Genomic DNA, 24,929 nt, shown 5'->3' with positions numbered 1-24,929 from the left:
GACACCATGGCACCCTCTGGCACCCCATAGTACACCCAGGGCACCCCGGGCACCCCCAGCACCCTGTGGCACCCTAGGGCACGCACTGGGCACCCCACAGCAATGCCTTATCCACACCCTAGCCCCATCCTGTGCCCACCCAGGGTGGTACAGTTTCCCCACCCCAGAGGCGGTGAGGGGCACCCATGGGAGTCCCAGGTTGGCACATTGAGGGTGGGGGGTGCTCTGCGCTGTGCCCACCCCCTCCAGTGCCCAGTGCTTGGGCTGAAGGATGCAGAGCCCATGTGGGCACTGGCTTGTGTGTGTCCCTCACCACCCTTGGGTGCCCCCCAAGCTGTGGGTGCCCCGGGTTGGCACTGGGGGTGGGGCACAGGGTGGCATGTTGGGTGCAAATTGGACAGGTTTGTGTCAAATAAAATGCATAAGGAGCTGGCATGGCTGGTACGGGGGGGGGGGGGGGGCACATGTTGGGGGCAGGAGGTGGGCACCCTACTGGCGCACAGTGACTGGTGCCAGCAGTTTCCAGTGCCCAGCCCAGCAGGCACAACTGTCTGGCACCCCCCAAACTCTGGGGGTGAGGAGGAGGAATATGAAGGGTTTGCAGAGGGGGGTAGAGGGATAGTGCCCGGGGGCCCCTCAGTGCCAACTTCTGCCCATGGGCACTGTGCCCACGGTAGCTGGGGGGGGGGAAACAGCAGTGACCTGGCACAGCCTGGCAGGACCTTGTGCCTCCCATGATGCCCTCCTAGATTTGGGGTCCTCAGCTCAGGGACCAGTTTTGGGGGGGTGTCCAGCTCAAGGGTCAGCGTTGGAGGTCTCCAGTTCAGAGCTTGGGGTTAGGTGTATCAGGTTGGGGGGGGGCACAATTTGGGGTTCCCAACCTGGGGATCCCCAGCCCGAGGGTTGATTTTGGGGGTCCCAGTTCAGGGGACAGATTTTGGAGTCCCCAGCCCAGGAGTTGATTTTGGGGGTCCCAGTTCAGGGGACAGATTTTTGAGTCCCCAGCCCAGGAGTTGATTTTGGGGGTCCCAGTTCAGGGGACAGATTTTGGACTCCCCACTTTAGGGCTCATGGTCAGAAGTTCCCACCCCGAGGGTTGGTTTTGGGCATCCCAGTTCAGGGGTGAGAGTTTGGAGTCCCCAGCTTAGGGATCAAGGCCGAGGGTCCCCACCCCGAGGGTTGGTTTTGGGCATCCCAGTTCAGGGGTGAGAGTTTGGAGTCCCCAGCTTAGGGATCAAGGCCGAGGGTCCCCACCCCGAGGGTTGGTTTTGGGGGTCCCAGTTCAGGGGTGAGAGTTTGGAGTCCCCAGCTTAGGGATCAAGATCGAGGGTCCCCACCCCGAGGGTTGGTTTTGGGGGTCCCAGTTCAGGGATGTTTGGAGTCCCCAGCTTAGGGGTCAAGGTCGAGGGTCCCCACCCCGAGGGTTGGTTTTGGGGGTCCCAGTTCAGGGGTGAGAGTTTGGAGTCCCCAGCTTAGGGATCAAGATCGAGGGTCCCCACCCCGAGGGTTGGTTTTGGGGGTCCCAGTTCAGGGATGTTTGGAGTCCCCAGCTTAGGGATCAAGGTCGAGGGTCCCCACCCCGAGGGTTGGTTTTGGGGGTCCCAGTTCAGGGATGTTTGGAGTCCCCAGCTTAGGGGTCAAGGTCGAGGGTCCCCACCCCGAGGGTTGGTTTTGGGGGTCCCAGTTCAGGGGTGAGAGTTTGGAGTCCCCAGCTTAGGGATCAAGGCCGAGGGTCCCCACCCCGAGGGTTGGTTTTGGGGGTCTCAGTTCAGGCGCTAGAGTTTGGAGTCCCTAGCTTAGGGGTCAAGGGTCCCCATCCCGGGAGCTGGTTTTGGAGGTCCCCATCTCCAGGATTCATTTTGGGGGTGTCGCAGCCCAGGTTCCCGCAGCCCCCCCCCCCCTCCCCCGGTGCCGCGGCTGCTCAATGATTAACCGGGGCCGGGCTGTGACCGATGGCCCCGCGCCCCCTCCCCCCCCGGCAAGGGGATAAAAGCCAGGGGGGGTCCCGCGGCCGCCCCCCAGCTCCGTGCAGCGCCGGCCATGAGCAGCCCCCGCACGGTGAGTACCCCCTCTGCGACCCCCCCCCACCTTGACCATCCCTCCCCACTTTAAAGTCAGACCCCCACCTTTGTGTCCCCCCCCATTTTGCGGTCGGGCTCCCCACTTTCCCTTCCCTCCCCCCCAAGTCTGGGGTCGGACCTCCCCTTGTATTCCCCTCACACCTTGGGGTCGCCCCCCCCTCTTGTACCCTCCCCCACTTTGAGGTCGAAACTCCCTCCTTGTTTCTCCCCCAGTTTTGGGGTCGGTTCTTCCCTCCTTGTACTCCCCCCCAACTTTGGTGTCTCCCCCCCCCATTCCACCCCTATACACACTTTGGGCTGGGACCCCCTCTCCTTGTCTCTCTCCCTACTTTAAGGTCGGATTCCCCCGCTCCCTTTGTCTCTCCCCCAATTTTGGGGGTCAGAACCCCACCCCTCAATCCTCCAGCCCCCTCTGCCCCACTGCAGGGGGAGGGAGCGCAGAATGTGCTCCCCTCCCCCCCGACCCGCCCTCCCCTGACCCCCTCTCCAGGATCCCGGGACCGGAGAGTCCAGAGCCGGGCTGCGGAACTACAGCGTGAGAAGGGGCTGGGGGGGGGGGGGGCGGGGCGCTGTCCTTCGGGTACGGGAAGGTGTGGGGGGTGGGTCTTGGGCCACCGGTTTGAGTACAGAGGGGGTCCTGAGTCATCAGACCGGGTGCTAGGGGGGTCCTGAGTCACCAGGGCGGGTGGGGGGGAGGGGGAAGGTCCCGTGGGTGATGGAGGGGTCTTGAGGCACAGTCTGGGTGCTGGGGGGTGGATCCCGAGGCACCAGTGTGGATGCTGGAGAGATCCTGAGTAACCAGCCTGGGGGTGAGGGGGGTGGCTGTCCCGTGACACCAATTTAGGTGCTGGAGGGGGGAGGTGTCTTGAGGCTCCAGTCTGAGTGCTGGGGGGCGGGAAGGATGGTCCTGAGTAACCGGTTTGGGTGCTCGGGGGCGGTCCTTTGGGTGTCCGTGGGGGTCCTGTGGCGCCAGTTTGGGTTCGGGAGGGTCCTTCGGGTGCTGGAGGGATCTGGAGGCACCGATCTGAGTGCGGTGGGAGGGAGGGAGTTCTGAGGCACCAGGGTGGATGCGGGAGGAGGATGAGGCTGTCCTGTGGGTACTGGTGGGGGTCCTGAACATCAGGATGGGGGCTGGAAGGGGCGGGGGGGGGGGAAGGGAGGTGCTCCCACCCGTCTGGCTGCTGGAGATTGCTTCCTTACTACTGGCTGACTCCAACCCCTTACTGGCATTGAGAAGTTCTTCTCGGGTTGGGGGGGTGGGGTGTTGGCTTCTCAGTCCCACCTCTTCAGGCCCCCCCTCCCCCCTGTCTCCTATCTCCCATCCCCCCCCGCAGGAAGGGAAGCTCCTGGAGCGGGTCTATGGCACCTACAAGCTGATGCACACCAACCAGACGGTGGACTTTGTCCAAAAGAAGGTTCTAGATCCCACCCCCCCCCCCCCCCCGGCTCCTCCAGGGGATTTCATGGTCTCGGAGGGTGAAAATCAACACTTGACGTGTGTGCCCCCCCGCAGTTAGCGCAGTACGGCTCCTGCTCCCTCCGTCGCATGGGGGCGATGGAAGTGCTGGAGCTGCTGGACCAAGTGGTGGACGAATCCGACCCCGACGTGGACTTCCCCAACTCTCTCCACGCCTATCAAACAGCAGAAGGCATCCGCCGCGCCCACCCCGACAAAGGTCTGCCTGGGGACCCCCCGCTGCACTCCCCCCGTCCCCCAAGGTCACTTTGTTCTTGGGGAAGGGACCCCCCAACTCTCCTCCCCTCCCCACAGACTGGTTCCACCTCGTTGGGCTGCTGCATGACCTGGGCAAGGTCTTGGTCCTCTTTGGGGAGCCCCAGGTAAGCACAGGGCACAGGAAGGAAAACGGGGGAGGGGGTTCTCATTTTTGGGGATCCCTCCCCCACTCAAAGGGTTGTGGGCTGCCTGTGTTCCCCCTCCTGCAGTGGGCAGTGGTGGGGGACACCTACCCTGTGGGCTGCAAGGTGCAGAAGTCAGTGGTCTTCAGGGACACCACGTTTGAGGACAACCCTGACACCAAGGACCCGCGGTACAGGTCAGACTGGACACCCACGGCCCTCCCCCTTCGCCAGGGGGTAGAGGGAGGGGGTTCAGGTCACCCCCCCCAAATGCTTTTGTTGGCAGTACGGAGTATGGGATGTACAGACCTGGCTGCGGGCTGGAGAACGTCCTCATGTCCTGGGGACACGATGGTGAGAGAGAGGGGGGACAAGCACCCCCCAGAATGTCCTGGGGACACGATGGTGGTGGTGGTGGGGACGACACGCACCCCCCAGAATGTCCTGGGGACACGATGGTGAGAGAGGGGGGGGGGGGACACGCACCCCCCAGAATGTCCTGGGGACACGATGGAAAGGGGCGGGGGGGGGGACAGTAATGGACGGGACGGGGGTGAGTGGTACACAAGACCCACCAGAATGTCCTGAGGTCCTGGGGATTCCCTGGCGAGGGATGGGACACACACACAAGGGACAAGGGGGAGGAGAAGGGACAGTGGGGGGTGAAAAGGAACCCCCCCAAAATGTCCTGGGGATAGAAAAGCAAGGGGCATGGAGGGAGGGGACACAAGGGACAGCGGGTGACAAGAGGCAAGGATGTGATGATCCCTCCGCCCCCAATCCTCCCATCCCGGTGCCCAAAACAAAGAGCCCCCCCGCCCCTTTTGCCCATGGGGTGGAGAGAGGGACTGTCCCCGGGGCAGGGGTGTGGGGTGCTGGGGAGCGTCCCCTCTGTCCCCCAAAGCCATCTCCTGTCCCCACAGAGTACATGTACAGGGTCATGAAGTTCAACAAGTTTGCCCTGCCCGAGGAGGTAAGAATTTTCGAGGGGGGGCCTTGAGGGAAGCTACACAAAGATAAGGCTGCCCCACCCCCAAAAAATCTCTGAGGCAGATAGGAGCCCCCCCCAGGATGACTTTGTCCCTTATGCTCCCCTCTCCCAGGGCGTCCATGTCCCTCACCATGGTGTCACACAGTACCCAGTCTGCTCTGGTGCAATCTCCCCCCACCTATGGTGGTGCCCTAGGAACCCGCCCCCCTGCCCAGACTGATTACGGGGGGGAGGGTCCTGAGTCACCATTCTGGTGCCAGAGGACCCCCCCCCCATACTCAAATTGGTTACTCAGAACCCCCCCAGCCCCCATCCTGGTGCCACAAGACTCTCCCCACAGGACCCAGAGGTTACTCAGTGCCCCCCAGTACCTATCCTGGATACTCAGAACCCCTCCCAGCACCCAAAGTCCTCCCCAGGACCCAAACTGGTTACTCAGGACCACTGCAGACCCAGCCCGGTGCTACAGGACCCAAAGGACTCCCCCCGCGCCCCCCCCAGCACCTCCCTATTCCAGCACTCCCCCTGCTGCCTCAGGACCCCTCCCAGCCTCCATCCTGGTGCCACAGGACCTCCACCCCCAGCACCCATCCTGACGCCCCGGGCCCCTGCCCCCCCAGGCTTTCTACATGATCCGGTTCCACTCCTTTTACCCCTGGCACACCCACGGTGACTACCGCCACCTCTGCACTCCCCACGACCTCCAGATGCTGCCCTGGGTCAAGGAGCTCAAGTGAGTGACTTCAGGAGGGGGTTTAAAACAAACCGGGGAGGGGTCCCACTGACGGCCCTCCCCCCCCAAACCCGCCTCCCACCCTCCCCCTTCCGTTACAGCAAATTCGATCTCTACACCAAGCAGGAGGAGCTGCCCAACGTGGAGCAGCTCCGGGGGTACTACCAGAGCCTGATCGACAAATACTGCCCCGGGCAGCTCTGCTGGTGAGGGCTGGGAGCCACATGGGGACCCCCTCCAAGTCACTTTGGCCCCTTGGGACCCTCCCCCCCACCCCCCACCTTGTCAACTTGTCCCTCGGGGAGTCCCCCCCAGCAGCCAGAACCACAGTGTATCACAGCAATAAATCCACTTCTCATGCAGCCAGGGAGTTCTGCTGGGGAGGGGGGCAGCAAAAGGACTGCCCCTACTGCCCCCCCCCAAATCACTTTCTCCCCTCAAGTCTCCAGAGGGTCCAGAGCCCTCCACCCCCCACCTTGCCCCAGCTCGTAAAGGATTCAAGTGGGGAGGGGGAAGCAAATGGAGACACTCCCCCCCAAGTCATTTTGTCCCCTCAAGACCCCACTCACGCCCCTTTGGGACCCTCTCATAGCACCCACAACCTCCTCCCTACCTACTTGTGAGGGACTTAAGCAGCTCTGCTGGGGAGGGGGGAGCTAAAGGTCTGTGGGGTGGGGCAGAGACCCCCAGTCCCTCTGCCCTCTTGAGACCTCTTCCCCACCCTCCAGGCATCCCTTTACAACCCCCCCTCCCCCCCCCCAAGGTGGGCACACGCCTGACCCATGCCACAGTGGTGAGGCCCCCACCCCAGTTCAGGGACCCCTCCCTCCCCCAACTTGAGGAGGCCCTGGACTGTGCAAGGTTTATTTAGAAAAGGCCAGGTGCTGGCCCTGGCACAGCTGTGCCCATCCCCTTAAAAATGCCAGGGCAAGCTGGGGGGGGGAAATCTGGGGTGAGCACCACCCCCCAAAATGTATCCCCCTCCCCCATCCTCCCCTCCATGCCCAGTAGGGGCAGCCAGGGTACCTGCGCTGACTGGTAGGGGGATGGTGCCAGGGCTGAGTGCCAGGCAGCCCCATGCCAGTGCCAAGCACACCCCCACCAACGCCAGCCAACCCCCCCCCAGCAGTGCCAACTATCAACCCACCAGTGCCAAGCACGCCCCCTACTGGTGTCAGGGGAACCCTCGCCAGAGCCAAGCACCTTCCCACTGCAGCCGTGCACCCTCTCACCAGTGCCAAGGCCACTGCCAGAGGCAAAGCAGCCCCCTGCCACACCCTGGTACAATGCCCCACACAGGCTCCAGAGGCACCCTGCGCTGCCTGGCACTGCCACCTGTACGTGCCTACAGCACCAAGGCAGTCAGGAGTGAGTGGCACCCAAGCAGTGCCAAGCCTGGGGGGTGATCAGTGGGTGCCCAGGCTCCAGCGCAGGGAGGTCATGGTTGATATCTCAGAGGTGGGAGCTCAGGCTGGCAGCATGGCAGGGCCCAGGCTGGCATCTCAGGGAGGTCCAGTTTGGCATTTTAGAGGTGTCCCAAGTTGGCATCTTAGTAGAAGCTGGGTTGGCACCTCAGTGGTGGGTGGTCAGGCTGGAATCTCCAGGGTGCCCTCAAGAAGGTCCAGGCTGACATCTTCATGGGAACCAGATCAGCATCACAGGGAAGGTGCCCATGCCAGCATCTTGCTGGTAGCACCTCAGGGATGTCCAGGTTGGCATTTCATGGGGAGCCAGCATATTGTCTTAAGGGGGTGCCCAGGCTGGCATCTTAGTGGCACCCAGTTTGGTGTCTCAGGGGTGGGTGCCCATCTCTGCCTGGCAACCTCATTAGCATCTTGGTGTGACCCAAGCTGGCATCTTGGGGGTGCATAGGCTGGCATGTCAAGGAAGGGCTCCAAGCTGGCATCTCAAGGGGCTGGCATTTCAGAGGGGTGCCCAGGCTGGCACCCTCAGAGGATCACTTCCTCCTCCTCGCTGCCCTCAGCCTGTCCCCGTGCCCATCGCCTTGCTTGTCCCCATGCCCCTCTGCCCTCTCCTCCTCCTCTCTCCTCCTGGGCTGCCCATTCCTGTGCCCGTTCCTGTGCCCATTCCTCTCACCCCCTGCTGTACCAGGCTCCCCCCCTCTCCTGGGGGGGCCTTTGTGGCGGGGGGGGGCCGTGCTCCCCCCTGCCCGCGAGGGTGCCCGCAGCGCCCGCAGCAGCAGGGTGGAGGCCAGCAGCAGATAGAGGCTCCAGAGCAGGACAGGGGCTGGCACAGACTGGCACAGCTGGCGCAGGAACAGCAGCAGCTGTGGCAAGGGAGCCTTGGGAGTAGGTCTTGGGGGCACCTGCTCCTGGTTGGAGAGGAGAGAAAAAAGAGGGGAGAGGGTTAGGAGAGACCCCCCCCCAGTTTGGGGCCAGGGAGACACTGAGGGGGTACATGGTGACAGGAAGGGTCTCAAGGGTATCAGGGTGACACTGAGGGGGTTCAGGGTGACACTGAGGGGTCAGATGGGATTGCTGGGGGGCTGGGGTCTTGAGGTCTCCTACCTTCATCCCCAGCTGCTCCAGCAGGCTCTCCAGCATGGGGTCTCCCAAAGCCACGGCAGGGTAGAACTCCCCCACCAGCTGCCGCTGCCACCACAGCCCCAGGCTGAGGGGGGACACACAAAAAAGGGATATTGGGGCAGCCCCTGCTGACCCCCCCACCCAGGCCAAGAGCCAGGGGTGTAAGGGACACTTTGGGGTGCAGGGGGGTTGGGGTGCCACTGACCTGCCCTGGGAGGTGAAGTAGTAACGGTAGAGCTGGGCACGGAGGTAGCGGGGGGGGCGGGCACGGAAGGGGTACTGGGAGCCCCCCCCCTGCAGCAGGGCCACCACTGTGGGCACAGCAAAGGCACCCCTGTAGCACCAAAGGGTGGGTGCCCCCAAAACCCACCGCAGGAAGGCCCAAATCCCTCATAGGAACACTTAAGACCCCTCTGGGGACACCCCCAAACTCCAAGGGGACACCCCCAAAACCACCTGGGGCCACCTCAATCCATCGTGAAGCCACCCCAAACCACCATAGGGATACCCCAAAGCTCCTCTGGGGCCACCTCAACTCCCATAACCCCATGAGAATGGCTCCAAACCACCCCAGGACAGACCCAAACCCCCATGAGGGCACCCCTGAACCCCCATAGGAAGGATGCCCAAGCCCCTACAGGACAGACCCAAACCCCTATGAGGGCACCTCTAGACCCCCACAGGAAGGACCCAACCCCCCTGAGGACACCCCCAAGCCCCACTAGCGCCCCCCCCGAGGTGCTCTCACCATCCTCCTGGCCCTGCAGCAGGCGGTGGACAAAGCTGGTGAACCAGGGGCTGGAGCTGTGGTGGTCCAAGGCTGCAAACCACATCTGCCAGTCCAGCCGTGGCTGGTGGGGGGCCACCACTGGGGGGGCTCTGCTGAGGTTCCCTGGCTTGTACAGGAACTCAATCTCCTGCAGAGGGGGCACAGGAGAAGACTTGCTGGGCCTCCACCACCTCAGCCACTTGCACCTCCAAGGGTGATCAGCGCTTTCTGGTGGGGACAAAGCCCACGGGGGACACCAAGGGGACTTTGGGGACACCACTGCTGGACTTGAGCTGCTAAGGCCAAAGGTTGGGTGATGCTCCCAGGTGACACCCAGCCCATGAAGGGTCCAGGCTGAAGACAGAGTGGGTAGGAAAGGACCTGGAAGGGTTGGTGGCAGTGGCTGGGAGGTGAGTCAGGGTGTGCCTGGGTGGCCAAGAAGGCCACCAGCAGCCTGGCTTGGATCAGCAACTGGGTGGCCAGCAGGGACAGGGCAGTGATTGTCCTCCTGGACTGGGGGACACTGGTGAGGTCACACTTTGGATATTGGGGTCAGTTTTGGGCCAAGAAGAACATTGAGGGACTGGAGAAAGAGGAAGAGAAGGAGGAGGAAGAGAAGAAAGGAGGCTAGAGAACCTTTGAGGAGCAGCTGAGGGATCTAAAGGGAGTTCACTCTGGAGAAAAGGAGGCTGAGGGGAGACCTTCTGGCTCTCTACAACTCCCTGAAAGGAGCTTGGAGTGAGGTGGGCATCAAGGTCTTCTCCTAAGCGACGGGACAAGAAGAAAAGGACCTCAAGTTGCCCCCAGGGCTGGGCACGAGGGCCAAGCTCTTCCCAGACAGGGCTGCCCAGGGGCAGCAGTGGAGTCCCCACCCCCGGAGGGGTTTCCAGGCCCTGGAGACGTGGCGCCGAGGGCCACGGCTGGTTGGGCAGCGCCGGCGGTCGGGTTCCGGCAGCGCCCCCCCGGCAGTGCCAGCGGTCAGGTTCCGGCAGCGCCCCAGCCTCTCCCGGCAGCAGCAGCAGCCACCCCCCGGCTGTCAGCTCACCGTCCAGCTGTGCCCGTCGTAGCTGCCCTCCAGCACCACCTCCGGCCGCCCCCCGACGCCGGTCATCCTGCGGAACAGGCCGTAGGAGGACACCACCTGGAACCTCTCCACCGCCCCAAACATCTGGCGCAGCCCGGGCCACAGCTGCCGGCTCGAGTGGGGGTCGATGGAGGTGAAGGGCACCTGGGGGGGACATGGGGGGGTGCGGCTGTCACTGCGGCCTGGCAGAGCCACGGCCAAACCAACGGCTGCTCCTGCCCACAGGTGCCCCTCAGGTCGCCCCCAGCCCCATTGTCCCCTGTCACCCCACCCCCAATTTGTCCCCTTGGGTCACCCCCAGCCCCATTGTCCACCCGCTTTGTCCCCCAGGTCGCCCCCAGCCCCATTATCCACCCGCTTTGTCCCCCAGGTCGCCCCCAGCCCCATCGTCCACCCACTTTGTCCCCTAGGTCGCCCCCAGCCCCATTGTCCACCCGCTTTGTCCCCCAGGTCGCCCCCAGCCCCATCGTCCACCCACTTTGTCCCCTAGGTCGCACCCAGCCCCATTATCCACCCGCTTTGTCCCCCAGGTCGCCCCCAGCCCCATCATCCACCCGCTTTGTCCCCTAGGACACCCCCAGCCCCATCATCCACCCGCTTTGTCCCCCAGGTCGCCCCCAGCCCCATTGTCCACCCCGCTCTGTCCCCTAGGTCGTCCCCAGCCCCACTGTCCCCTCTGGGTACTGTCCCTTGCCCCATGTCCCGCTCCTGCCTGGAGCAGCCCCATCCCATGTCCCCATTCTCAACAGGTTAAGGTGTCCCCATCCCGTGTCCCTCCCTGAATGGGGTCTCTGTCCCCACACTCATGTCCTCAACAGGATGGGGCTGTCCCCGTGTCCCTCTCCCAGCCCAGCTGTCCCCTTGCCCCCAGATGTCCCTCATCTCACCAAGCTGATAGCAAAGATCCCCAGGGTTGCACAGGTGAAGATGCCCCACTGGAGGGTGGCCCACAGCTTCCAGCAGCACCCATGGACACTGAGGGACCTGCCAGGGGTGAGACCCATCAGGGCTGCTGGGACCACTGGTTTGGGGCTCTGGGTGGCACCTAGGGCACCCCAGGCCCCTCCACCACCCCCTAGTACTCACCTGTAGAGGGCCAGGAGGATCTCCCAGGACAGGGAGAGGAATCCAAGTCCCACCAGTGGCAGTGTCACTGTCCCCAGCCAGGTGGTGAACTCGTGGTAGGTGAAAGCTGGAGCAGGAAGACAGCCAAGAGGTTGGCCAGGATCCTTCTCCTGGTGCAGGAGCCACCAAGGCAGGCAGGGGGGTGTTCACCTGTGACCTACCCACTTTAGAGTCCAGCAGCTTTTTATCCCAGTTGATCTCCAAACCAAAGTACTGGGTGGTCCAGTAGATGAGACAACCATAGGTGGTCAGCTCCAGCAAGGTGGAGAAGAAAGAGAAGAAGCTGGGGGGCCAAGCTGGGGGTGAAGAGGAGTCATTAAGTACTTGGGGGGAATGGGTTTGGGGGTCTTCCTCAACTTGACCTCCACACCTTAGAACTGGGCAAGATGGCCAAGCCACCAGCACTCAGCTAGGGGGGGCAACCAGAACCATCCAGAGGTGGCAGCCTGTCCCCTCCCTACCTGAGGAAGGGTAGAAAGAGGGTGTCCATCCCCCCCCAAAATCTGTCCCCTGGCAGGGTCTCACCATTACTCTGTTTCTTCTTGCTGGGGCTCCCTGAGCCCCCCAGGTGCCTCTGGTCCAGCAAGGAGAAGGCCAAGGTGAGAGTAAGGATGTTGAAGAAGTTGTAGTTGCCAGTGAGGATGATGAGGAGCTGCAGCAGGACCTGGCGAGGAGCGAAGGCAGGGCTGGGGAGGGTGGGTGCAAAGGACATCAGGTAACCCCCCCACTGCCACCAGTACCAAACCAGAACCAGCAGTTAGCCCAGTGGGTCCTGGGATGTGCGTGTGGGGGAGCCCATGGTGCACAAAGGGGAGCTTGGGGGGTCCTAGGGCAGCCAAAAAAAACATAGGGCTGGGTGTAGGAGCAGGTCTCAGGGCAGCCCAAAGAAGCTGGGTGTGTGTGGTCCCAAGGCACCCAAAGTAAAGAGGTGGTTCCTGGGATGGGGTGGAGGGGCATCCCAAGGCACCCAAAGAAGGGTGAGGCAGCATCCCAGGAAACCCAGAGGAAGCCACAGGACCTCTGGAGCTCCTCCAGCCCAACCCTCTTGCTCCAGCAGGGTCACCCACAGCAGCTTGCCCAGCATCACAATGGCCAAGTGAATTTGGAAGCTCTCCAAAGCAGGAGACTCCAAAATCCTCCACCACCCCGAAGAGCTGGGCCCCAGGGCACCCAGAGCAGGCTGGGCAGGGGTCTCAAAGCAGCCAAAAGCGGTGGAGGAGGTCCCTGTGCGCTCACCCACCTGGCAGTAGAAGGCAAAGAGGCGCAGGCGTCGAATGGGCGCAAAGAAGAGGATGGGGATGGGCACCTCGATGACGTAGGTGGCCACCACACTGAGCTTCTGGAACCAGCTGGGCAGCTGGTGGGCAAACCAGGCCACTGGGGTGGGGATGCACTGGGACTGGTAGTGGTAGGTGAGGGCTGGGGGGAACAGGAACGAGGTTTGGGGTGAGCAGAGGCGGCAGAGAGGCGACAAAGCTGCCCAGGCTGCCCCAAGCCCTTCCCGGCCCCTCTCCAATTCCCTCCCAACCCCAAGCCCTTCCCAGTCCCGTCGCCAAGCCCTTCCCAACCCACTCTGAGGATTGAGGTGCCCCAAAACCTCCCAGCGGCCCACTCCCCCACCAGAAACCAGCGCCCCCCTCACCAGTAAGCCCCCACCAGGTGGGGCAGCGACTGGTCAGCTTCACCACCCCGGAGGAGAACATCAGCCGGAAGAGGAGCCACCGGACCAGCCAGAAGGTGACCCCGTCGTGGGGACGCCAGCTCGTCGACTTCCACTTCAGCAGGTGCATGGGGGCCACCAGCACAGCCAGGAACCCTGTTTCCAGCAGGAGACTGTCCCTGGGGTGGGAAGGGATCTCTAAGGCTCACCCAGTCCAACCCCCCTGCTCCAGCAGGGTCACCCCCAGCAGCTTGCCCAGCATCACAATGGCCAAGTGAATTCAGCAGCTCTCCACAGAAGGAGACTCCGAGACCTCGCTGGTTTTGGCCACCCCCAAAGCCAAGATGTTTCTCCTACATGCCCCTGGCCACTACTGAAAAGAGTCTGGCCCCATCCTTTTGCTCCCCACAGCTCCTTTAGCTCTTGCTGAGCACTGATCGTATTCCCTCTGGGGTTGCTCTTCTCCAGGCTCAACAGCCCCAGGGCTCTCAGCCTTTCCTCCTCACAGAGATGCTCCAGGCCCCTCAGCAGCATCCCAGCCTCCACTGGACTCTCTCCAGTAGGGCCCAATCCCCCTAGAACTGAGGAGCCCAGAACTGGACCCTGTTCTCCAGGTGTTGCCTCAGCAGGGCAGAGTAGAGAGGTAGAAGACCCTCCTCTGACCTGCTGGCCACACTCTGCTTCGTGCCCCCAGGCTACATTTCTGGCTCATGGGCAACTTCCTGTCCCCCAGCACTCCCTCTCCATGCAGCTGCTTCCCAGCAGGTCACCTCTCACCTGGAGTGGAGATGCTCCTCCCCAGGGGCAGGACCCTACCCTTGCCCTGGTTGATCTTCATGAGGTTCTTCTCCCCCAGCTCTCCAGCCTGGCCAGGTCTGGCTGGATGGCAACACAGCCATCCCAGTTTGGCACCATCAGCAAATTGGCTGAGGGCCCACAGTGCTCCTTCACCCAGGTCACTGATGAAGACATACATTGACCAAGACTGTACCTAGTCCTGACCCTTGAGGAACATTGTAAGCTCCAGGTCTCTAACTAGACCCTTTCCCACCAATCACATCCCTCTGAGCTCTATCCTTCACCCAGTTCCATCCCAGTATGACCAGCACCAAGCTGTGTCAGGATAGCTCCCAGGACATGGAACCCACCCCAGAAGGGTCAGTGTGGGGCTGACTCACCACTGGAAGTAGAGAAAGACCTGTCCCACCTGTGGAGAAAGAGAGCACAGGTGACAGGGGCCTCTTCCCAACACCCATCCCATGGTAAAATGGGCTGAGGGGTGGTTACAGATCCCTCCTGGAGCCCAGTTTGGGTGTGGGGAGGGAACCTAGAGGTAGCAATAGGCAGCTGCATGTTGGGGCTCACAGAATTCTCATGGGATGGGGGATAGGGCCTGTGAGGGGGCAATTTGGGCTGGGAAGGGGAAAAGAGTCCTCATGGGAAGCACAAAAATTCCTCAGAAATCTGGGAATTAGCTCCACTTGCCTATTTTGGAGGAGTTACCCCAGGAAAAATGGGATAGGGCTGGAATGTTACCCCCCTCAAGACGAACGAGGGAGCTGCCAGTGTCTTGCCCCAGCTCCACAGGGGAAACAGGAGTACTGTGAGGCTGTGGGATGACTCTAATGTAAGGGAATCATCCCACCCCATCCCAAAAATCTCAAATCCCTTTCCCTGAGACCCCCCCCACCCCCAAGACAAGACTCATTCCCAACTTCCCTACCTGGTAGAGGGAAAGATAGCACATCCTGAGCAGGGCAAAGAGCAGGCAGTCCCTTAGCGGCTCCAGCAGCACGGCCCCGAGTGACATCAGGACTCCCAGCAAGCACAGCAGCTCCATTCCCAGCTCAGTATCCAAACCCAGGTAGGGACTGAGCCAGAGCAGGGTGGGAAAATCCCGCAGCTGCTCCCAGAACCCTTTCCCAGTGAGCCGGAGCAGCCTTCGGGCAGGCAGGATCCCGGCTCTGCCATACAGCCCTGGGGCGTGGCAAACACAGTACAAACCAGTGAGAATGGGGAGCAGAACTGCGAGCCACCTAGCTCCCTCCCACTTCCTCCTAGCTCCCACACCTTCCTCCTCCTCCTCCACCCCTAACAGAATCCCCTCTGCATCCCTTCGCGCCTCACGGGCGGCGCCCTCTCCCTCCTCACGGTCATTCAGGCGCCAGCCGAGGGGGCTCCCCCCGCCCCCATCTTCCCAGTTTCGCGCTTAAAGCCCTCTTGCCAGTTTCACCAGCCAACTGGGAAGGCAGCCCCGCTGGCACGAACCCAGGTGGAGCCCCGCCAGGCCACGCAGGGGGAGAACGGAGGGGCACAGGGCGGACAGGCCGCTGTTCAGGTGCTCCAGTGAGGCCCGTCCCCGGTGGGGTCTATCCCCCCGTGGGGCCTATCCCACACCTGCCCCACACCACCCCTAACTAGCGGCCTAGCGGCCTCCCAGCGCATCCCCCAACCCCATGGTGCTGCCGTTACCGGGAATCTGAACGTAAAGAGAGGCGAAGGCAGCGAGATAAACGGCGGCCAGCCCCGTCAGGAAGAGGGAGCGCGGCCGCACCGGAGGGACCCCCATAGTAGTGGTGCCAGCAGCAGCTGCGCCGCGCCGGAGACCCCCGCCAGCAAGCCACAACGTCAGCGCGTACGTCGCGTCGGCACGTAGAAGCGCGAGCGGACGGCGGCGCCACGCTAAGGACCCCTCTCCGCCAGTGCATAACGACGTCAGCACGTCCCGCGCGTCAAGAAGGCGCCGAGCTTGAAACCCCCTCCGGTGCAGAATGACGTCACCGCGCCCCGCCCCCTGCGCGTCACGTCGGGCGGGAAAAACAAAATGGCGTCAGGAAGCCAAGGGGGCAGCGGAGGCTGGTGAGAGGCGGGCTAGGGGCTCGGGGTGGGTCTTGGGGCTGGGAGTTTCGGGTTGGGGGTCTCGGTTTCTTTCTGGGGTTCTTGTACCTGTCTGGAGTTCTCGGGTCTGGGGTCCGGGACGCGAGTCCGGCTTTCGGTCTGGGGCTGAAATCTCACTCTTGGTCTGGGGGTCTGGGTCTTGTTCTGGGAGCCGTGTCTCGCTCTGGATCTGGGCTCCGGATCTTTGCTCGGCGCTGGGGTCCGGCTCTTTCTTTGCTCGGCGCTGGGGTCCGGCTCTTTGCTCGGCTCTCGGTGCGGCGCTGGGCTCTGGGTCCGGCTCTGGGATGGGAGGCTTAGCTTGGACCTGGTATCTCGCTCGGAGGGTCTCGGTGGCCATTTGGGGTCTCGCTCTGGATCTTGGAGCTGTGTCTTAGTCTGGGTCTGCATCTTGGTTCGGGGGTCTCGAGTCTGAGTCTTGGTTCCAGATCTGGGGGTCTTGGTCTCAGCCTGGGGTCTCAAGTCTGGGGCCTGGATTTGGAATTTGACTCTGGGGTCTGTGTCTCAGTCTGGATCTGGGATCTGAGTGTTAGGCTGGATCTGGTCTGGGAGTCTTGCTCTGAGCCTGAGGTCTGGGGTCTGAATGTTGCTCTGGTATCTGGATCTTGCTCTGGGTCTTACCATGGGTGTGGATTTTGATCTGGGGCCTGGATTTCAGTCTGGGGATTTGGTCTGGTGGCTGGAGCTTGGTCCAGGGTCTGGCTCTGGGGTTTTGTTATGGGTTGAATTAGATCCTCCCAGCATCTAGTATCTAAGCTTAGGGACTAGCTCTAACCACTACAGCTTTGGATCTCACAGTCTGGGGTCTGGATCTCGGTTTGCACCTGGGTCTTGATATGGAGTTTGGATCTCAACCTCGGGTCTGGATTTCAGCTTGAGCGTGGGTCTGGGCTCTGCATCTCAGCCTGGCTGTGGAGTTTGGCCTGGGGGCTGGATCTTAGTCTGGGTTGGGGGGAGTCAAGGTCTCGGTCTGGACCTTAGGCTGAGTCTTGATCTGGATTTTGGTCTGGGGTCTTGGCCTTGGCCTGGCATTGGGGTTTGTGGTCTAGATCTCGGTCTGGGTCTCAGGCTGGGTTTGGGGTGTGGGCCTGGTTCAGTGGTGACCTGCTGGGTTGCTGGTTGGACTGGATGATCTCAAAGGTATCCTCCAACCAACTCCCTTCTGGGTCCCCTGACGGCTGCCTTCTTCCCTTGACAGCTGAGCTCAACCCTGCCCTGGCTGTGCCTGCCCCTGGGTGTCCTGCACCGTTGGATGCCCCCCCCGGGCCCCTCCCTGGCCAAAGCTGGCTCCCCCCACCATGGAGGAGGTGGAGTCACGTTTCCTGCACCTCCTGCAGCCCATCAGGGACCTCACCAAGAACTGGGAGGTGGATGTGGCTGCCCAGCTTGGGGAGTACCTGGAGGAGGTGAGGAGGGGTCCTACACCCCATGAGAGGGGGACATTGTGGGGTGACAACCTTCTCCCTGTCAGCAAGCTTCAGTTGAGCTTTGCTGGGTCATCTTCTGTATTCTGTGTCTTCTGCAGCTAGAGCAAATCTGCATCTCCTTTGACAATGGCAGAACCACCATGAACTTTGTGGAGGCTGCTCTGGTGATCCAGGGATCTGCTTCTATCTACAGCAAGAAGGTGACAGCCACCTTGTGTTCCCTTTGTCACCCTGCTCTGTCCTGCTGGCCCTCAGCTGAGCATTGTGGGGTTCAAAATGACTTGGATGCAACAATGAGTGCTAGAGATGAAGGAATGTCAGCTTCTGCCTCCTGAATCACAGACTGGTTGGGTTGAGGGACCTTCAAAAGCCATCTGCAGTCAGCAGGGACATCTGCAACTAGAGCAGGTTGCTCAGAGCCCAAACCAACCTGACCTGCAATGGTTCCAGGCATGGGGTATCTCCCACCTCTCATCACAAAGAACATCTCACTGCCCTCATCATGAAGAACACCTTCTTTTTCTCCAATCTACATCTCCCTCACCCCTTGTCCTGTCCCTGCTGAAGCTGGAGCAGCTCTTCTGGGACCTGTTCCTCCTTCACCAAGGGTCTGATTGCTCTTTTCCAGGTAGAACATCTCTACCAGTTGGTCTACCAAGTCCTTGACTTCATCTGCAACAAGACGTGAGTGGAGTTCTCCTCACACACACACATGTCCCAGGAGCAGCTTGTATGGGCTTGAGGCTTGGAGAAGAACCTGGGAGGCTCCAGCCCTGTCCTGCTGCTTTCCTGCTGAGGTGGTGGGAAGGGCCATCCATGGCCAGTGGGACTGGGGAAGGGAGGTGAGGCCACTCCTTGAATCCTGGGGTCAGATTTGGGCCCTTCAGTCTAAGAAGGACATTGAGAGGCTGGAGCAGGTCCACAGAAGGACAACAAAGCTGGGGAAGGGTCTGGAGAAGGAGAACGGTCTGGAGAACTTGTGAGGAGCAGCTGAGGAACCTAGGGGTGTTGAGCCTGGAGAAGAGCAGCCTGAGAGGGGATCTGCTCAATGCTCAGCAGGAGCTAAAAGGTGGAGGGCAAGGGGATGTGGCCAGACACTTGTCAGTGGTGTCCAGGGACAGGACAAGGGGCAACAAGCACCAGCTGTAACCCAGGAGGTTCCATCAGGGGCAACTTGTTGGCTGTGAGGGTGGTGGAGCCCTGGAGCAGGCTGCCCAGAGAGGTTGTGCAGTCTCCTTGTCTGGAGAGCTTCCAACCCCCCCTGGCCATTGTGATGCTGGGCAAGCTGCTGGGGGTGCCACTGCTGGAGGAGGGAGGTTGGACTGGATGAGTTCCAGAGGTCCCTTCCTACCCCACCACAGTGGGACTTGTGGAACCATCATCCTTTTGTTGGAAGAGGTCAAGGATGAAAGTCTGAAGGAAGCTGCTCTTGAGCTGGAGCAACAGAAGCTCCGTGGAGGTTCCTGAAGCCTGCCCATGGTGTGCCCTCTCTGTGCTGTCCATGGGTGGTCCCACTTGAAGCCACAACAGCAAGAAGCAGGGTTGGAGGCCTCCTGGCTCCGTTTCTCTCCCAGCTTCTCATTCCCGCTGTGGGCTGCTCCCGATCCCAAGGTTTTCCTCCCTGATGCAGGAGGCAGAAGCAGGTCTGCTCCGTGGGACCTGATGGCAAGGATGCTGATATCACCTTTGAGACTGAGCAGGAGGAGGTGAGGGGTGGCCTGTCCCCAGGGTCTCTGTTCCCTAAGGTGTCTGTCCCTCAGGATCCCTGTCCTCTCGAGGCCTCTGTGTCCCCAAGCTCCCTGTCCCTAAGGGCTGGCACTTGTCCCCTTCCTCCCCTCCTACACCCCTGGCTGTGCTCCAGTAGCTCCCAAACTGGTTTCTGTCCCCTCCTTGGGACCCCTTGGTGGCAGCAGAGTGGTGGCAGTGGGGCAGGTGACAGCGGTGTGTCTCTTGCAGGCGTTCCTGTCCTTGGATGACATTGGGGACAGCAGCCAGGCCAGCGTGGACCTGAGGAGGGACCAGCAGCCCAGCGTGAGCCCAGCTCCTCTCCTGGCCCTGCTCCCCTTTCCCAGGGGGAATCCCATGGGATCAGGGCTCTGGGGGCATGGAGGGGCACTTGGGCAGTGCCATTCCATTCCCAGTGTCCTTCCTGGGCTCCATCCCATATTTCCAGTGCCCTCCCTGAGCTCCATCCCAGCTCCCTGGGCTCCATTCCAGTTCCTCAGGCTCCATCCTGTGTTCCCAGTTCCCTTCCCAGGCTCCACCCCAATTGGCCTCTCCATGCCCTATTCCAGTTTCCCAGCACCTTCCCCAGTTTCCCAGCGCCCTTCCATGCCCCACCCCAGTTTCCAGGTGTCCTCCCTGGGCTTCCTCTCGGTTCCCCAGGCTCCATCTGTTTCCCACCCCTCTCCTATTCCCCATCCCAGTTTCCCAGCCCCCTCCCATCCCCCATCCCAGTTTCCCCAGTGGCCCCATCCCAGTTTGCCCACAGACGGTGGAGTTGATACCTCTGACCCCCATGTGCCTGGTGCCACCAGATGACGCCGAGAAGAGGAACAACCCCCTGCTGAGGTGACAGCCCTGGGCCCTCCCAGTGCTCCCCAGCTCAGACTGGGCAGCAGCAGGGCTGCATCCTCCTGCTCTGGTGGGAGACTCCTGCTGGGAACGGGCCGGTGAAGGCTCGGCGGGAGGGGAGGAGCCGGGGCCGTGCTGGGGAAGCCACACGGGGCAGATCCGGTGGGAGTCCCGGAGCTGCTGCCCCTGGAGCAGGGTGGGCTCAGGCCGGTGGCTCTCTCCCAGTGGGACTGGTTTTGGGGTGCCCCCTCCCACGCCTGTTCCTCACCCTTCCCAGCTGTAAGGGGGAGCTGCTGGCCAGCCGCAGGGACTTCCGGATGAACACCTGCACCCCCCACGCCTCCGGGGCCTTCCTGCTGGAGCCCTTCGGCCCCTCCCCAGCCTCCAGGATGGAAGGTACTGCGGGGGGAGCCCTGCCTGGGGCTGCGGTGGCTGCTGCTGCACCGGGGGGGCTTAGGCTGGAGGTTGGGAAGAAGTTCTTCAGAGAGAGAGAGAGAGGCTGGCCATTGGAATGTGCTGCCCAGGGAGGTGGTGGAGTCACCATCACTGGAGGTGTTTAGGAAGAGACTGGATGGGTGCTTGGTGCCATGGTTTGGTTGATTAGATGGTGTTGGGTGATAAGTTGGACTTGATGATCTTGAAGATCTCTTCCAACCTGGTCCTATTCTGTTCTGTTCTGTTCTACTCACAGCAAGGTTGACAACTGGTGGCACTGGAGATGTGAGGGAGCAACTGGGAGCTGCTGTCCAGGCTCTGGCCTTCTCTGGGGAGGCAGGTGAGTGTGACTGGGAGGCACTGGGAGGATAAGGAGGGACCAGGGAAGGTGAGGAAGGGCTGGGAGGGTGACAAACTGGGAAGGTGGGAAGAGACTGGGAGGGGAAGTGTGAGGAAGGACTGGGAGGATGAGGAGGGATGAGCAGGAACTGAAGGAAGAGGAACTGGGATGATGAGGAAGGGCTAGGAAGGTGACAAAGTAGGAAGGTGAGGAGGGCCTGGGAGGGTGAAGAAGAAGGACTAGGAGGGACATGGAGGGTGAGGAGGGACTGGGAGGATGGGGAGGGGCTGGAAGGAACTGAGATGATGAGAAGGGGCTGGGAGGATGGGGAGGAGTTGGCTATGGAGGGACTGGGGCCCATCTGATGTCCCCCCAGACCCTGATGATGAGGACATCAGAGATGACATTGGCCCTGAGGATGATGCCATGGAGGTGCCCCCAGCTGTCTCCCAGCATGTGGAGGCACAGAAGGTGGGTGCCAGGCCCTTGAGGACAGTGCCACCTCCTTGGCCTTCCCCAGGACCTCACCGGTTTGTCTCATTGCTTCCAGATCCTGCCCCAGCCCAAGGGCTATGCCCTGCGGGTGCCAGCCCCTGCCCAGGACCCCAAGACCCACCTCAAGGTAGACAGGACCTGGAGTAGGTCCAGAGCTTCTCCATGCCCACCTGAGATGTCCCTGTCCTCCCCTGTGCCAATGTTGGGGTGACCCTCTGGGCCAAGTGGCTCCTGTGTGCCCACCCTGAGGTGGCACAGGGCCTTTGGTGGCTTCATCTCTGCTGGTTCCTCTTCCAGGAGAAGCTGGACCCTTGGCACAGCCTGGATCCCTTTGCTGACTCCGAGGACAAGCCCTTCAAGAAAGGTTGGGGGGGGGGGGCACCAAGGGGCTGCTCCTCAGGGTGGGGTTTACTCTGGAGCAGGTCACAGCCTGATTGGGAAGGTCCCAATTGTCCTTCAGCATCCCCTGAGCCGTGGTGGCTCTGTCCCAACCTTGGGATGGGCAGAAGCCTGGGGAAGAGAGTGCAGGACCTTTAGGGGTGGCCAGGTTGGAAGGGCATCAGGAGGCTCTTCTGACCGTGGGCTTGGTTCCAGGGAGGACTTTCCTTGTGCCACCCGGCCTGAAAGACATGGTTGGGGATAAGAGGAAGAAGAAAGGACCAAGGAAGCTCCAGGACTTCATGAAGTGGTTCTCTGCAACCTGTGAGTGTCCTGGACGTGATGCATCCTATGGGATCTCCCCATGATCCAAGTGGGAAACCTCTTCTCCAGCCCCACCTCTGCTGTGGGTGGCCTGCTGCTGGCCCTCTTCACTGGTGGCTCTGGTCCCATGGCCACTGTCATCCCCACTCTGGACCTGCCCAGAAGCTCCATCCCCTTCACCAAGCAGGAGATGGACACCTTTATTGGCCCAAGACCTCCCTTGTGGCTGTCCCTTGGCCAGGGCTCCTTTGAGGGGTTGGAGGTGGCCCTGGAGGTGACTACCACGGGGTGGGGCCACTAGAGTGCTGCCACCTCATTTCCTCATTCTCCTTATTGGTGTCCCTGGATCTCACCCTGGGGTTTGTCCCTTGTCCAGGGCACTTGTGAGGGGTTGGAGGTGGCTGTAGAGGTGATAACCATGCTGTGGTTATGCCACCAGAGTGCTGCCAGCCTCGCTGCTATCCCCAGGAGGGCCCATGGGGTTGTCACCTCTAACCCTTGGTGGCTTTAACCCTCTCTGGTTCTTCCAGACTATGACAGCAGCGACAGCAGAAGAACCAAGAGGAAAGGTCTAACCTTTGCAGGTGAGTTGGACACCTTGCAGACATCCCCTTGTCCCCTGGCTGCTGGCCGCAACCTCCCTGGGTGGCATCTGTGGGCCTTGGAGGGTCCCCAACATGCCCAGTGTCCCCCCAGACCTGGAGGTGTTCTACTGGAAGGAGCAGAAGGAGCGGTTGGCAGCGTGGAAGAAGCTGCAGCACCCACTGGTGAGGTGGCACCAGGGGGCGCTTGGGCACCTCTGTGCCCCCTCCCTGGGCAGTGGGGGGGTCCTCATGGGAGGTGACTGAGGGTTGATGTCTCCCAGGAGCCGCTGTGGCCACCAGAGAAGGAGCTGGAGGTGGCTGAGGAGGAGCTGGAGGCACCTGAGGAGGAGCGTGGGGTCAACTGCGAAGGGGACAATGGTAAGTTGGGCAACCCAAATCTGCACCCTCACCCCAAACTGGGGGTCCTTGGGTGGGGGGGGGGACACTGTTTGTCCCCAGGAGGGTGGCACTGAGACATTGTTCCCTCCCCACAGGTGACTTCATGGAGCATGAGGAGCTCCCACTTGACCTGGAAGAGCTGGCAGAAGGAGACCTGGGTGAGGGGCGGGGAGCTGCTCTACACCTTCCCCAAGTGCCCTTGCCTTGTCCCCCTGTCCTTGGGGTGTCCCCCTGTCCGTGGGGGTGTCCCCTGTTTCCCCCTTGGTGACACTTTGGCTTCCCACAGCCCCGGGCTGTGACGTGAGCTACGAGGAGCTGGTCCGCAGGAACGTGGTGGGTACCGGTTGGGGATCTGGTGGGGGGCAGCAGGGCAGGGTTTGAGGGGGCAGCAGGAGGGTTGGGGGTGCCCCCAGCTGATCCCCATTGTCTTCTCCACCCCCCTTCCTCCCCCTCAGGAGCTCTTCATCACCAACTCCCAGAAGTACCTGCAGGAGACGGAGCTGTCCCAGAACATGCGGAGCTGGGAGGAGAGGATCGGGCCCCTGCTGCAGGAACAGGCAAGGGAGCCCTCCCCACCAGGGGCAGGGGGCTGGGGTGGGCAGGCACCCCTGGGGCTGGGGGTCTGGGGGTCTGGGGTGGGCAGGGGGGCACCGGTGGACAAGGACCCCTGGGGGTAGGAGGCTGGGGGCTGGAGGGGGCAAGACCCCCTGGGGACCAGGGTCTGGGGTGGGCAGGGACACAGGGTGGGCATGGATGCCTGTGGGCAAAGGACATCAGTGGGTAAGGGGCTGGGGGGGTAAGGGACCCTCGTGGGCAGTGGCTTGGGGGTCCAAGTGCTCTCCAGTGCCCCCCTGAGCCCTTGGTGCCCACAGGAGGAGCGAGCCCCCTTCGACATCTACAGCGATGGTGTGGTACTGGCAGAGAGGTGCCAGCCCCTTGGGCAGTGGCACTCCTTTGCCAGCCTGGTCCATGGCCTGCCCCCCTTCAAGGTCAGCAGGTACCTGCTGGCTGCTCTGCAGCTGGTGAGTATGGGAGTGCCCCCACGAATCCTGCCAGCTCCCCAGTGCCCCTCACCATGCCCCCTTTGCCCCTTCCCAGTGCCCCCCTAATGCTGCAGGCTCCCAGTACCCCTCACTGTGCCCCTTTCTGCCCCCAAGCTTTGACAGTGATGCCCAAGCTGCACCAGCCCTCAGTGCCCCTCACCATGCCCCCTTTGCCCCTTCCCAGTGCCCCCCTAATGCTGCAGGCTCTCCGTGCCCCTTGCTGTGCCCCTTTCTGCCCCCTCCCCTGTGACCCCAAGCTTTGTCAGTGACCCCCAAGCTGCACCAGCCCTCAGTGCCCCTCACCATGCCCCCTTTGCCCCTTCCCAGTGCCCCCCTAATGCTGCAGGCTCCCAGTGCCCCTCACTGTGCCCCTTTCTGCCCCCAAGCTTTGACAGTGATGCCCAAGCTGCAACAGCCCTCAGTGCCCCTCCCCAGGCCCCCTTTGTCCCCTCCCCAGTGACCCCAAGCTCTGCCAGCTCCAAGTACCCCTCACCATGCCCCTTTTAACCTCTCCCTAGTGCCCCTAGAGCTCTGTCAGGCCTCAGTGCCCCTCACAGTGCCCTCTTTGCCCCCCCAGGCTAACGACTCGGTGGTGGAGCTGGCTCAGGAGGCAGGGCTGGAGGAGGCTGTGGACACACTGCGGCTATGGCTGCTGACTGCCCCCCAGGAGCCCCTCCAGCGCTTCCAGGGCCTCCAGTTGCCCTCAGTCTGCCCCACATCCCCCTCCACTCCCCCCCGCCCTGAATGATACCCCCACCTCAGGAATAAAGGCTCTGCCTGATGAGGAGGCGGCTTCCTGCACCATGGAATGATCCCGGGGGTGGCATAAAAGGTGGCACAGGGTGGGCAGAAGTCTCCTGCCCTGTTGAATGGTCTTGAGAAGAAGGAGGGGTGGGGGTGGGTGGGGTGGCACAGGTGTCCCTCCACAGGACCCTCCTGGGGAGGACCACAGGGAACCCTTCACCCACCTACCAGGCACCTCCTGCCCTTCAGCACCATCTTGGGGAGGGGGGTGTTCTAGGTTGGCACCCTCCTTAGAACGACAGGGGGTGCTTTAGGGGGAGGTTATTTTGGGGAGAGGGGTGCCAAGCAGTTTTAATGCCCCTGGGTAGGCAGGGGGCGGGGCTGGTAAGCACCCATGTGGTGCCAAGCAGCTTTACTGCTCTGGTGAGATGCCTGTTTTAATGGC

The 24,929-nt window shown here is 61.9% G+C and overlaps 3 protein-coding genes across 4 annotated transcripts; 2 read left to right on the top strand and 1 right to left on the bottom strand.

The window, feature by feature from the left end:
- Positions 1 to 1,999: 1,999 nt before the first annotated feature.
- MIOX (myo-inositol oxygenase) lies at positions 2,000 to 6,024 on the top strand. 2 transcript variants are annotated; one of them, XM_068169705.1, is made up of 10 exons: positions 2,000 to 2,058; positions 2,572 to 2,616; positions 3,416 to 3,496; positions 3,595 to 3,757; positions 3,853 to 3,920; positions 4,065 to 4,135; positions 4,225 to 4,292; positions 4,862 to 4,911; positions 5,550 to 5,662; positions 5,764 to 6,024. In XM_068169705.1, the coding sequence occupies exons 1-10, from the start codon at positions 2,041 to 2,043 to the stop codon at positions 5,870 to 5,872; spliced, it is 786 nt and encodes a 261-aa protein (XP_068025806.1). In that variant the 5' UTR covers positions 2,000 to 2,040; the 3' UTR covers positions 5,873 to 6,024. The 2 variants fall into 2 exon arrangements, with proteins under 2 accessions (XP_068025806.1, XP_068025798.1); XM_068169697.1 differs by having other exon boundaries at positions 4,026 to 4,135.
- Positions 6,025 to 6,512: 488 nt separating this feature from the next.
- On the bottom strand, positions 6,513 to 15,586 carry LMF2 (lipase maturation factor 2). The gene is made up of 14 exons (XM_068169676.1): positions 15,319 to 15,586; positions 14,570 to 14,823; positions 14,025 to 14,053; positions 12,829 to 13,025; positions 12,427 to 12,605; positions 11,712 to 11,850; positions 11,348 to 11,482; positions 11,148 to 11,253; positions 10,949 to 11,045; positions 10,023 to 10,205; positions 8,957 to 9,125; positions 8,414 to 8,519; positions 8,191 to 8,293; positions 6,513 to 7,994 (listed from the first exon to the last, which is right to left on the bottom strand). The coding sequence occupies exons 1-14, from the start codon at positions 15,413 to 15,415 to the stop codon at positions 7,620 to 7,622; spliced, it is 2,169 nt and encodes a 722-aa protein (XP_068025777.1). The 5' UTR covers positions 15,416 to 15,586; the 3' UTR covers positions 6,513 to 7,619.
- On the top strand, positions 15,459 to 24,504 carry NCAPH2 (non-SMC condensin II complex subunit H2). The gene is made up of 21 exons (XM_068169687.1): positions 15,459 to 15,705; positions 16,940 to 17,147; positions 17,267 to 17,368; positions 17,797 to 17,852; positions 18,799 to 18,874; positions 19,125 to 19,199; positions 19,660 to 19,739; positions 20,020 to 20,138; positions 20,434 to 20,517; positions 20,894 to 20,988; positions 21,068 to 21,139; positions 21,310 to 21,376; positions 21,607 to 21,714; positions 22,245 to 22,298; positions 22,411 to 22,481; positions 22,580 to 22,676; positions 22,793 to 22,855; positions 22,984 to 23,030; positions 23,153 to 23,254; positions 23,570 to 23,719; positions 24,318 to 24,504. The coding sequence occupies exons 2-21, from the start codon at positions 17,040 to 17,042 to the stop codon at positions 24,486 to 24,488; spliced, it is 1,797 nt and encodes a 598-aa protein (XP_068025788.1). The 5' UTR covers positions 15,459 to 15,705; positions 16,940 to 17,039; the 3' UTR covers positions 24,489 to 24,504.
- Positions 24,505 to 24,929: the final 425 nt, after the last annotated feature.

This window comes from Melanerpes formicivorus, unplaced genomic scaffold (assembly GCF_026170545.1).
Source record: "Melanerpes formicivorus ecotype bairdi unplaced genomic scaffold, bMelFor1.0.p_v2 SCAF_3, whole genome shotgun sequence".
In the NCBI taxonomy this organism is placed as follows: domain Eukaryota; kingdom Metazoa; phylum Chordata; class Aves; order Piciformes; family Picidae; genus Melanerpes; species Melanerpes formicivorus.
The sequence above is the reverse complement of the archived record's forward strand: the minus strand, read 5'-3'. Positions and strand labels throughout refer to the sequence as shown.

Excerpts from the sequence above, each read along its gene's own strand:
- MIOX (XM_068169697.1), top strand. Across the intron at positions 2,617-3,415 it reads CCGGGCTGCGGAACTACAGC|GAAGGGAAGCTCCTGGAGCG; the intron begins GTGAGAAGGGGC and ends CCCCCCCCGCAG. Across the intron at positions 3,497-3,594 it reads TGGACTTTGTCCAAAAGAAG|TTAGCGCAGTACGGCTCCTG; the intron begins GTTCTAGATCCC and ends GCCCCCCCGCAG.
- LMF2 (XM_068169676.1), bottom strand. The coding sequence starts at position 15,415 with ATGGGGGTCCCTCCGGTGCGGCCGCGCTCCCTCTTCCTGACGGGGCTG. Across the intron at positions 11,046-11,147 it reads ATCCTCCTGGCCCTCTACAG|GTCCCTCAGTGTCCATGGGT; the intron begins GTGAGTACTAGG and ends CACCCCTGGCAG. Across the intron at positions 8,294-8,413 it reads TACTTCACCTCCCAGGGCAG|CCTGGGGCTGTGGTGGCAGC; the intron begins GTCAGTGGCACC and ends GTCCCCCCTCAG.
- NCAPH2 (XM_068169687.1), top strand. The coding sequence starts at position 17,040 with ATGGAGGAGGTGGAGTCACGTTTCCTGCACCTCCTGCAGCCCATCAGG. Across the intron at positions 22,677-22,792 it reads CAACTGCGAAGGGGACAATG|GTGACTTCATGGAGCATGAG; the intron begins GTAAGTTGGGCA and ends CCCTCCCCACAG. Across the intron at positions 22,856-22,983 it reads GCTGGCAGAAGGAGACCTGG|CCCCGGGCTGTGACGTGAGC; the intron begins GTGAGGGGCGGG and ends GGCTTCCCACAG.